The sequence below is a fragment of the Dryobates pubescens genome, unplaced genomic scaffold (genome assembly GCF_014839835.1).
Source record: "Dryobates pubescens isolate bDryPub1 unplaced genomic scaffold, bDryPub1.pri scaffold_142_arrow_ctg1, whole genome shotgun sequence".
In the NCBI taxonomy this organism is placed as follows: domain Eukaryota; kingdom Metazoa; phylum Chordata; class Aves; order Piciformes; family Picidae; genus Dryobates; species Dryobates pubescens.
The window spans coordinates 9,526-21,003 of record NW_026530733.1 but is presented as its reverse complement, the minus strand read 5'-3'; the positions used below and the strand labels follow the sequence as shown (position 1 = coordinate 21,003).

General features: G+C 71.0%; 1 protein-coding gene across 1 annotated transcript; it reads left to right on the top strand.

Moving 5' to 3' along the window:
• Window positions 1-2,629: 2,629 nt before the first annotated feature.
• On the top strand, window positions 2,630-9,383 carry FRMD8 (FERM domain containing 8). The gene is made up of 7 exons (XM_054179361.1): window positions 2,630-2,901; window positions 3,786-3,983; window positions 4,916-5,039; window positions 5,552-5,716; window positions 7,456-7,630; window positions 8,014-8,076; window positions 9,283-9,383. The coding sequence occupies exons 1-7, from the start codon at window positions 2,630-2,632 to the stop codon at window positions 9,381-9,383; spliced, it is 1,098 nt and encodes a 365-aa protein (XP_054035336.1).
• Window positions 9,384-11,478: the final 2,095 nt, after the last annotated feature.

Genomic DNA, 11,478 nt, shown 5'->3' with positions numbered 1-11,478 from the left:
GGGGGGCACTGCCAGCTGGGGGAAGGGCACTGCCAGCTGGGGGAAGGGCACTGCCAGCTGGGGGAAGGGCACTGCCAGGGGGGGGGGGGCACTGCCAGCTGGGGGGGGCACTGCCTGCCTGGGGGGGCACTGCCAGCTGGGGAGGGCACTGCCAGCTGGGGGGAGGGGCACTGCCAGCTGGGGGGGGCACTGCCAGCTGGGGAGGGGCACTGCCAGCTGGGGGGGCACTGCCAGCTTGGGGGGGGCACTGCCAGCTGGGGAGGGGCACTGCCAGCTGGGGAGGGGCACTGCCAGGTGGGGGAAGGGCACTGCCAGCTGGGGGGGGCACTGCCAGCTGGGGAGGGGCACTGCCAGCTGGGGGGAGGGGCACTGCCAGCTTGGGGGGGCACTGCCAGCTGGGGAGGGCACTGCCTGCCTGGGGGGGCACTGCCAGCTGGGGAGGGCACTGCCAGCTGGGGGGAGGGGCACTGCCAGCTGGGGGGGGCACTGCCAGCTGGGGAGGGGCACTGCCAGCTGGGGGGGCACTGCCAGCTGGGGAGGGCACTGCCTGCCTGGGGGGGCACTGCCAGCTGGGGGAGGGGCACTGCCAGCTGGGGAGGGCACTGCCAGCTGGGGAGGGGCACTGCCAGCTGGGGAGGGCACTGCCAGCTGGGGGGGGCACTGCCAGCTGGGGGAGGGGCACTGCCAGCTGGGGAAAGGGCACTGCCAGCTGGGGGAAGGGCACTGCCAGCTGGGGGGGGCACTGCCAGCTGGGGGAGGGGCACTGCCAGCTGGGGGGGCACTGCCAGCTGGGGGAGGGGCATTGCCAGCTGGGGAGGGGCACTGCCAGCTGGGGGGGGCACTGCCAGCTGGGGGAGGGGCACTGCCAGCTGGGGGGGGGCACTGCCAGCTGGGGGAGGGGCACTGCCAGCTGGGGGAGGCACTGCCAGCTGGGGGGGGCACTGCCTGCTGGGGAGGGCACTGCCAGCTGGGGGAGGGGCACTGCCAGCTGGGGGAGGGGCACTGCCAGCTGGGGGGGGCACTGCCAGCTGGGGGAGGGGCACTGCCAGCTGGGGAAAGGGCACTGCCAGCTTGGGGGGGCACTGCCAGCTGGGGGGGGCACTGCCAGCTGAGGAGGGGCACTGCCAGCTGGGGGGGGCACTGCCAGCTGGGGGAGGGGCACTGCCAGCTGGGGGAGGGCACTGCCAGCGGGGGGGAGGGCACTGCCAGCTTGGGGAAGGGCACTGCCAGCTGGGGGGAGAGGCATTGCCAGCTGGGGAGGGGCACTGCCAGCTGGGGGAGGGCACTGCCAGCTGGGGGGGGCACTGCCAGCTGGGGGGAGGGGCACTGCCAGCTGGGGAGGGCACTGCCAGCTGGGGGAGGGGCACTGCCAGCTGGGGGAGGGGCACTGCCAGCTGGGGGAGGGGCATTGCCAGCTGGGGAGGGGCACTGCCAGCTGGGGGGGGCACTGCCAGCTGGGGGGAGGGGCACTGCCAGCTGGGGAGGGCACTGCCAGCTGGGGGAGGGGCACTGCCAGCTGGGGGAGAGGGCACTGCCAGCTGGGGGGGGCACTGCCAGCTGGGGAGGGCACTGCCAGCTGGGGGGAGGGCACTGCCAGCTGGGGGAAGGGCACTGCCAGCTGGGGGAGGGGCACTGCCAGCTGGGGGAAGGGCACTGCCAGCTGGAGGAGGGGCACTGCCAGCTTGGGGAGGGGCACTGCCAGCTTGGGAGGGGCACTGCCAGCTGGGGGGGGGCACTGCCAGCTGGGGGAAGGGCACTGCCAGCTTGGGAGGGGCACTGCCAGCTGGGGGGGGGCACTGCCAGCTGGGGGAGGGGCACTGCCAGCTGGGGGGGGCACTGCCAGCTGGGGAGGGCACTGCCAGCTGAGGAGGGCACTGCCAGCTGGGGGGGGCACTGCCAGCTGGGGAGGGGCACTGCCAGCTGGGGAGGGGGCACTGCCAGCTGGGGAGGGGCACTGCCAGCTGGGGAGGGGCACTGCCAGCTGGGGAGGGGGCACTGCCAGCTGGGGGAGGGGCACTGCCAGCTGGGGGAAGGGCACTGCCAGCTGGGGGAGGGCACTGCCAGCTGGGGAGGGGCACTGGCAGCTTGGGGAGGGGCACTGCCAGCTGGGGGAGGGCACTGCCAGCTGGGGGGGGGGGCACTGCCAGCTGGGGGGGGGCCACTGCCAGCTGGGGGAGGGGCACTGCCAGCTGGGGGAGGGGCACTGCCAGCTGGGGGGGGGGCACTGCCAGCTGGGGGGGCGGGCACTGCCAGCTGGGGGGAGGGCACTGCCAGCTGGGGGAGGGGCACTGCCAGCTGGGGGAGGGCACTGCCAGCTGGGGAGGGGCACTGCCAGCTGGGGGAAGGGCACTGCCAGCTGGGGGAGGGCACTGCCAGCTGGGGAGGGGCACTGCCAGGTGTCAGCGATGTCTCTCTGGTATGGGTGGCACATCCCAGCTGTGCCATGCTCAGCCCTGTGCCAGCTCTGCCCATGGTGCCCTGCTGGCGCCCTGGGTGCCACAGTGCCAGCAGTGCCAGCGGTGCCCTGGGTGCCCCTGGTGCTGCAGTGCCAGCAGTGCCCTGGGTGCCCCTGGTGCTGCAGTGCCAGCAGTGCCAGCGGTGCCCTGGGTGCCCCTGGTGCCGCGGTGCCATGGTGCCAGCGGTGCCCTGGGTGCCCCTGGTGCCCTGGTGCCGCGGTGCCAGCGGTGCCCTGGGTGCCCTGGTGCCGCGGTGCCATGGTGCCCCCTGCCGGCAGCTGCAGGAGGAGTCAGTGCTGCGGTTGCTGTTCTGGGAGGCTCGGGGGCAGGTGCTGGGGGGGCGCTGCCCGGTGGACCCCCCCCAGGCGCTGGAGCTGGGGGCCCTGGCCTGCCGCCTGCGCCTGGGCCCCTACCGCCCCGCGCTGCACAGCGCCCCCTGCCTGCGGTGAGGCCCTGCCCGCCACGGGCACCCCCCCGGGCACCCCTCCCCCACCCACGGGCACCCACCCTGGGCACCCCCCCCGGGCACCCCTCCCCCACCCACGGGCACCCCTGGGCACCCCCCCGGACACCCCTCCCCCACCCACGGGCACCCCCCCCGGGCACCCCTCCCCCACCCACGGGCACCCCTGGGCACCCCCCCCGGGCACCCCTCCCCCACCCACGGGCACCCCTGGGCACCCCCCCCGGGCACCCCTCCCCCACCCACGGGCACCCACCCTGGGCACACCCCGGGCACCCCTCCCCCACCCATGGGCACCCCCCCCGGGCACCCCTCCCCCACCCATGGGCACCCCTGGGCACCCCCCCCGGGCACCCCTCCCCCACCCACGGGCACCCACCCTGGGCAACCCCCCGGGCACCCCTCCCTGGGCACCCACCTTGCCCCATGGGCACCCACCCAGACCCACAGTACCCCACAACTACCCCATGGCACCCCCTGCCCCCTACCCCTCTGCCCCCTATCCCTCTGCCCCCCTTGCCCCCTACCTCCCTGCCCCATGGCACTCCCTGCCCCCTATCCCCCTGACCCCTGCTCCCCCTACCCTCCTAACCCCTATTCCCCTGCCCCTTACCCCCCTGACCCCCTTGCCCCCTAACCCCCTGCCCCATGGCACCCGCTGCCCCCTATCCCCCTGACCCCTGCCCCCCTACCCTCCTGCCCCCTATCCCCCTGCCCCCTAACCCCCTACCTTCCCCCTGTCCCCCCCCACCCCATACCCCTCTGCCCCTTACCCCCCTGCCCCCTGCCCCCCCCGCCCCCTACCCCCCTGCCCCATGGCACCCCCTGCCCCTGCCCCTTACCCCCTGCCGCTGCTGTGCCCCCAGGCCCCTGCTGGGGGAGCTGCTGCCGCCGGCGCCGGCGCGGGGGGGCCTGTGGGGGGCGCTGCTGAGGAGGGGGCCGCGGCAGCCCCCCCCCGAGGAGGGGCTGCTGGAGGCCTTCTCCCGGACCCCCGGCCCCGAGGCCGCCCCGGCCCAGCTCTACCGAGACTTCCTGCGGCGCTGCCACCCCCTGCCGGCCTACGGGTGAGCCCCCGGGACCCCCCCGGGCACCCCCCCATGGGCACCCCCCATGGGCACCCCCAGGGAGCGACCCCCCCATGGGCACCCCCCATGGGCACCCCCAGGAGCGACCCCCCCATGGTCCCCCCCCATGGGCACCCCCAGGGAGCGACCCCCCCATGGTCCCCCCCCCCCATGGGCACCCCCATGGGCGACCCCCCCCTGGTCCCCCCCCCATGGGCGACCCCCCCATGGGCACCCCAGGGAGCGACCCCCCCATGGGCACCCCCAGGGAGCGACCCCCCCATGGGCACCCCCCCATGGGCGACCCCCCCATGGGCACCCCCAGGAGCGACCCCCCCATGGGCCCCCCCCCCCATGGGCACCCCCTGGGAGCGACCCCCCCCATGGGCACCCCCCCATGGGCGACCCCCCCATGGGCACCCCCAGGAGCGACCCCCCCATGGGCGACCCCCCCATGGGCACCCCCCAGAGCAGCCCCCCATGGGCACCCCATGGGAGTGACCCCCCCATGGGCACCCCCCATGGGCACCCCCCGGGAGCGACCCCCCCATGGGCACCCCCCATGGGCACCCCCCGGGAGCGACCCCCCCATGGGCACCCCCCACGGGCACCCCCAGGGAGCGACCCCCCCATGGGCACCCCACCATGGGCACCCCCAATGGGCACCCTCTGGCCCCCTCCCCCCCTGGGCACCCCCCAGGGACCCCTCCCCCTGAGCACCCCCCGGCCCCCTCCCCCCCCCAGCTCCTGCTCCTCATCCCAGACCCTTACCCATAGTTCCCCCCCTCCAGCCGCCCCCCCCCCCCCCCGGCCCCCCCTCCCCCTGCACTCCCTCTTAGCCCCCCTCTCCCCCCTCCCCCGCCTGCCCCCTCCCCCCCCCGCCCCCCCCAGCCTGCGGGGGGGCTGCCACAGCTGTCCCCCCCCCCCCCCAGCTGTGCCTTCTTCCCGGGGGCCATCGAGCGGCCCGGGGGGGGGCTGCTGGCCCGGGGGGGGCTGCGCCCGGTCAGCGTCGCCGTGGGGCTGGAGGGGGTCACCATCATCGACCCCCGGGACAAGGTGTGGGGCTGGGGGGGCTCTGGGGCTGGGGGGGGGTGTTTGTGGGGCAGGATCAGGCCCATGGGGGAGATCTATGGGGCAGAGGGAGCTCTGCAGCAGGGTCTATAGGGTGGGGGGGGCTGTCTGTGGGGCAGGGAGGGATCTATGGGGCAGAGAGGGGAGCTGTGGGGCAGGATCAGGCCCATGGGGGGGATCTATGGGGCAGGGGAGGGTCCATAGCAGGGTTTATGGGGCAGGGAGGGCTGTCTGTGGGGCAGGGAAGGATCTGTGGGGCAGAGGGGGGAGCTGTGGGGCAGGATCAGGCCCATGGGGGGGATCTGTGGGGCAGAGGGGGATCTGCAGCAGGGTCTATGGGGCGAGGGGGGCTCTCTGTGGGGCAGGGTCAGGCCCATGGGGGGGATCTGTGGGGCAGAGGGGGATCTGCAGCAGGGTCTATGGCTCTCTGTGGGGCTGGGGGGCTCTATGGGGCAGGGCCCCCCCAGCTGTGGGGCTGAGCCCCCCTTGCCCCCCAGCACGTGCTGCTGTCCCTGACCTACCCCGAGCTGTGCTGGGAGCTGGTGGGGGCCGTGGGGCAGGGCGGGGCCGAGCCCTCGGAGCCCCCCCAGCTGTGGCTGGAGTTCGACGGCGACCACCAGGGGGCGCCAGTGAACCGCCTGCTGCGCATCTTCTCCCCACAGGTCCGGGCTGGGGGGCGCTGGGGAGCAGCTGCTGGCCACCCGGGGCGGCTCTAGGGGGCAACTGGGGGTCCCTGAGGGCCCCTGAGGAGCAGGGAGGGGTCCCTGGGGCCCTAGGGGGCAGCTGGGGGTCCCTGGGTGGCAGTTAGGGGTCCCTGGGAGGCCCTAGGGGACAGATGGGGGTCCCTGGGTGGCAGTTAGGGGTCCCTGGGAGGCCCTAGGGAGCAGCTGGGGGTCCCTGGGTGGCAGTTGGGGGGTCCCTGAGAGGCCCTAGGGGGCAGCTGGGGATCCCTGGGTGGCAGTTGGGGGTCCCTGGGAGGCCCTAGGGGGCAGCTGGGGGTCCCTGGGTGGCAGTTAGGGGTCCCTGGGAGGCCCTAGGGGGCAGCTGGGGATCCCTGGGTGGCAGTTGGGGGTCCCTGGGATGCCCTAGGGGGCAGCTGGGGGTCCCTGGGTGGCAGCTGGGGGTACCTGAGAGGCCCTAGGGGGCAGCTGGGGGTCCCTGGGTGGCAGTTGGGGGGTCCCTGAGAGGCCCCTAGGGGGCAGCTGGGGGTCCCTGGGTGGCAGTTGGGGGTCCCTGGGAAGCCCTAGGGGGTAGCTGGGGGTCCCTGGGTGGCAGTTGGGGGTCCCTGGGAAGCCCTAGGGGGCAGCTGGGGGTCCCCGGGTGGCAGTTGGGGGTCCCTGGGAGGCCCTAGGGGGCAGCTGGGGGTCCCTGGGTGGCAGTTGGGGGTCCCTGGGATGCCCTAGGGGGCAGCTGGGGGTCCCTGGGTGGCAGTTGGGGGTCCCTGGGATGCCCTAGGGGGCAGCTGGGGATCCCTGGGAAGCCCTAGGAGACAGCTGGGGGTCCCTGGGTGGCAGTTAGGGGTCCCTGGGATGCCCTAGGGGGCAGCTGGGGATCCCTGGGTGGCAGTTGGGGGTCCCTGGGAAGCCCTAGGGGGCAGCTGGGGGTCCCTGGGATGCCCTAGGGGGCAGCTGGGGATCCCTGGGTGGCAGTTGGGGGTCCCTGGGAAGTCCTAGGGGGCAGCTGGGGGTCCCTGGGTGGCAGTTGGGGGTCCCTGAGAGGCCCTAGGGGGCAGCTGGGGATCCCTGGGTGGCAGTTGGGGGTCCCTGGGATGCCCTAGGGGGCAGCTGGGGGTCCCTGGGTGGCAGTTAGGGGTCCCTGGGATGCCCTAGGGGGCAGCTGGGGGTCCCTGGGTGGCAGTTAGGGGTCCCTGAGAGGCCCTAGGGGGCAGCTGGGGGTCCCTGGGTGGCAGCTGGGGGTCCCTGAGAGGCCCTAGGGGGCAGCTGGGGGTCCCTGGGTGGCAGCTGGGGGTCCCTGAGAGGCCCTAGGGGGCAGCTGGGGGTCCCTGGGTGGCAGTTGGGGGTCCCTGAGAGGCCCTAGGGGGCAGCTGGGTTCCCTGGGTGGCAGTTGGGGGGTCCCTGAGAGGCCCTAGGGGGCAGCTGGGGGTCCCTGGGTGGCAGCTGGGGGTCCCTGAGAGGCCCTAGGGGGCAGCTGGGGGTCCCTGGGTGGCAGTTGGGGGTCCCTGGGATGCCCTAGGGGGCAGCTGGGGGTCCCTGGGTGGCAGTTGGGGGTCCCTGAGAGGCCCTAGGGGGCAGCTGGGGGTCCCTGAGAGGCCCTAGGGGGCAGCTGGGGGTCCCTGGGTGGCAGTTGGGGGTCCCTGAGAGGCCCTAGGGGGCAGCTGGGGGTCCCTGGGCTGCCGCCGGCGCTGCCGTGGGCGGGGCCTGGCCGCTGACTCCGCCCCTAGGCGGAGCTGATGAGCGCGCTCATCCAATGCTGCATCGAGCTGGGCGGGGCGGAGCCGCCCCCCGCGCCCGAGACCACGCCCCCCGCGGCCGCGCCGGGCGCCCCCTTGCGGCGGGAGGACAGCGTCAGCCGGCCGCGCCTGCAGCGCCTGCGCACCATCGACTACGTGCGGGAGGGTGCGCGGGGGGCGCCTGGGGGGGGCTGGGCGGGGGGCTGGCAGGCATCGAGGGGCTCCAAGGGGTAGCCGTGGGAGGTACAGAGGGGGGTCTGAGACACCCCCCCCGGGAGAAAGGAACCTGGGGGGCACCCAAAGGTGACCCAGAGGGGCTGGGTGGGTCTGGGGGTGCCCAGGGGGGGCACCCATGGGACTGGGGGGGGGGGGGGGGGGGAAGGGGGGCAGAGGGGTCTGAGCCCCCCGGGAGGGTGGACACGGGGAGCACCCAAGGGTGACCTAGGGGGACTGGGGGGGGGAGGGGTCTCACAGGAGTTTGGGTCCCCCCGGGGGGTGGGGTCCTGGGCACTCCCTGACGCCCCTCCCCCCTTCCCTGTGCCCCCCCAGGTGAGGAGCTGCGGCGGGTGAAGCCCCCCCGGCGCTCGGTGTCCTTCTTCGGGAGGGGAGGGGGCGCCGGGGCTGGGGGCGGGGCCGGCACCGAGCAAGGCTGAGAGACCCCTCCCCAACACCCCAGCGCCGCGCTGGGAGCCCCCTGCCCACGAGCAAGCACTGCCCGGGCAGACCCTCCCCCATTTTGTACTGACCCCATCCCCCAATAAACTGCAGAGGGAAGCCCCACATCGCTGCCCCCTCCCCGCCTGGGTTTGGGGCTAATTCAGGCTGCTTTGGGGCTGCGGGCGGCGGGGCCGGGGGGCAGGGGAGCGGCGGGGCCGGGGGGGGGGGCGGCAGGGGAGCGGCGGGGCCGGGGGGCCGGGGAGCGGCGGGGCCGGGGGGCCAAGGGGCAGGGGAGCGGCGGGGCCGGGGGGGGCCGGGGGGCCGGGGAGCGGCGGGGCCGGGGGGCCGGGGGGCAGGGGAGAGGCGGGGCCGGGGGGCCAAGGGGCAGGGGAGCGGCGGGGCCGGGGGGGGGGCCGGGGAGCGGCGGGGCCGGGGGCCGCAGCAGCGCCACAAGATGGCGGCGGCCGCGCGCGCCGGCGGCCATTTCCGGCGCGGGGCTGCCGCCGTGCCCGGGGCGGGCGGGGGGCGCAGGGGAGGCTCTCCTGGGGCCGATCCTGCTGCTTTGGGGGCAGTCTGGGCACGGAACTCGCCCCCCCGCCCCCTCGCCGAACTATTTCCTCCTCCTCCCTGCCAGCTTTAACCAATTTCACCGATTTTTAACCCTTTTCACCGCTTTCTTCCTCTCCCCCCCCCCCCCCCCCCCCGCCAGGAGCCTCCAGTCCCGCGGCAAAGGCAGAGCCAAATGGTTGTTTATTTTTAGGGGGGGAAAAAAAGCAGCGATTTGGGGAAGGTTTTGTGCGGGGGGGGAGGAGAAGGATGAGCGCCGCTGGGGCTGGTTAGGCACAGAGCTGCATCTGGGCTCTGAGCTCGATCCAACCAAAAGGGGAAAGCAAACCGTGGGGGCCTAGGGGGTAATCAGCTGCACAGGAGGTTAATGTTCCGGGGAGAGTTGTAAACGGTTAGGGTAAAAAAGCTTCCTGAGGGACAGCACCAGCAGGCCGCTCCCTCCCCCCCTCCCCCTGCCTTCTTCGGGCACAGAACTGGGAGAAAACCTCCTGGAGGAATAAAAAGGGGGTCTGGGGAGGGGGGGAGGTAGGGAGGTGATTTGGAGGTATTTTAGGCTGAAAAAAGCCGCTTTTTTGCCCTCCCCTGCGGCGGAAGGCGCCGAGGGGCAGCGGCGCCGCCGCCATTTTGAGAGGTACCTCAGCCGCCGCCGCCATTTTGAGAGGTACCTCAGCCGCCGCCGCCATTTCCTTAGGTGAAAGCCCGGCCGCAGAGGTCGACTTGGGTTTGCTTTTCCCACCCCTGCCGGCTCCACGGAGGGAGGTTAGGATTTGAGGAGGGGTCTGCGCGTTACCCGAGCCCCCCCCACCCCCCACCTGGCTTTGAGTCGTGAGGGGAGGGGGGAGGGGAAGCTGCGCCCCGCGCCCTACCCCCACGGCTGCTCCCCCGCGGCACTGCGGCAGGAGCCGGGGGGGGGGAAGCGGTTGGGGGCGGAGCGCGGCGCGCATGCGCAGCGTCGCTCTGCGCCAGCCGCAGCCGGTTAGAACCGGCCGGGGGAGCGGGTAGGAGGGGGAGGGCCGCATCACCGCCTCGCTGCCCGGCGCTGATCCCTCCGCCGCCAGCGGCCGCCCCCTTCGCTCGCCTGGAAATGGGCGGGGAAAAGGTACCCGAGGGAAAAGTTACGGGGGGGGGGGGAGGGGGAGGGGAAGCGGAGCCGGGAACGGGGGGGAGGGGAAGAAGCGGAGCTGGGGGCAGGGGGCTTTGGGGCCGGTTGGAGGCGGGAGGACGACATGGAGAAAAGTAGTGCGGGAGTTTCCCGCTCCCTGGGGTCGCTCTCGGTCGTGGAAAAGCCCTGGGGCAGGGCTGGTGCCAACAAGCACCCCCAAAAGGGCCCCAAAAGCCTGGGGCAGGGGCAGACACAAGAGCCCAGGCGGGGATTCGAGGGGGGCTGCCCCCAAACCGCAGTGGGCCGGGGGGGGGGGAGCCCTCAGCAGAAGGCTGTTTGGGGCCCAGAGAGGAGCTGCGGCCCCGAGGCTGAGCTGCTCCCTGCGGGGGAGGGGGTTGAGGCCTTCCCCCAAGGGCTGCCAGCGAGACCTGAGCCTGGGAGGAGCTCAGAGCTGAGCCCTGGGGACCCCTCCCCAGGGAGCCTGCCCCGGGGGGGGGAGGAAGCAGCTGCGGGGAGGCCACTTGCAGGCAGGGAGAGGGAGAGATGCCTGGGGGGCAGCTCGGGGAGGACAGGAGGGATGTGAAGGGCTTTTGGTCACCTCCAAGGGCGGGGGGTGGGTTTAAAGCGTTTTGGTCCTTTCATAGTGGCGTTAAGGGCTTTTAAAAGGCTTTTTAGGGCTTTTTTAGAGGCTTTGTGTCACCTCAGTGTGATTTTAAAGGGGGTTTAAGGTTCTTTTTTAAGGCTTTTAGAGTGTTTTAAAGGGTTTTACAGGGTTTTGCTCCCCTCACAGTGGTGTTCAGGGCTTTTAAAAGGCATTTCCAAGGCTTTTTAGGGCTTTTCATAAGGCTTTGTGTCACCTCAGAGTGATTTTAAAGGGGTTTTAAGGTTCTTTTAGAGTGTTTTAAAGGATTTTAAAGGCTTTTGGTCCCCTCACAGTGATGTTAAGGGCTTTTAAAAGGCTTTTTAGGGCTTTTCATAAGGCTTTGTGTCACCTCAGAGTGATTTTAAAGGGGGTTTAAGGTTCTTTTTTAAGTGTTTTAGGACTTTAAAGGCTTTTGGTTCTCTCACAGTGATGTTAAGGGCTTTTAAAAGGCTTTTTAGGGCTTTTCATAAGGCTTTGTGTCACCTCAGAGTGATTTTAAAGGGGTTTTAAGGTTCTTTTAGAGTGCTTTAAAGGACTTTAAAGGCTTTTGGTCCCCTCACAGTGATGTTAAGGGCTTTTAAAAGGCTTTTTAGGGCTGTTTTAGGGGCTTTGTGGCACCTCAGAGTGATTTTAAAGGGGTTTTAAGGTTCTTTTAAAGTGTTTTAAAGGACTTTAAAGGCTTTTGGTCCCCTCACAGTGATGTTAAGGGCTTTTAAAAGGCTTTTTAGGGCTGTTTTAGGGGCTTTGTAGCACCTCAGAGTGGTCTTAAAGGAGGTTTGAGGTTCTTTTTTAAGGCTTTTAAAGTGTTTTAAAGGATTTTAAAGGCTTTTGGTCCCCTCACAGTGATGTTAAGGGCTTTTAAAAGGCTTTTTAGGGCTTTTCATAAGGCTTTGTGGCACCTCAGAGTGATTTTAAAGGGGTTTTAAGGTTCTTTTAAAGTGTTTTAAAGGACTTTAAAGGCTTTTGGTTCTCTCACAGTGATGTTAAGGGCTTTAAAAAGGCTTTTTAGGGCTTTTTTAGGGGCTTTGTGGCACCTCAGAGTGGT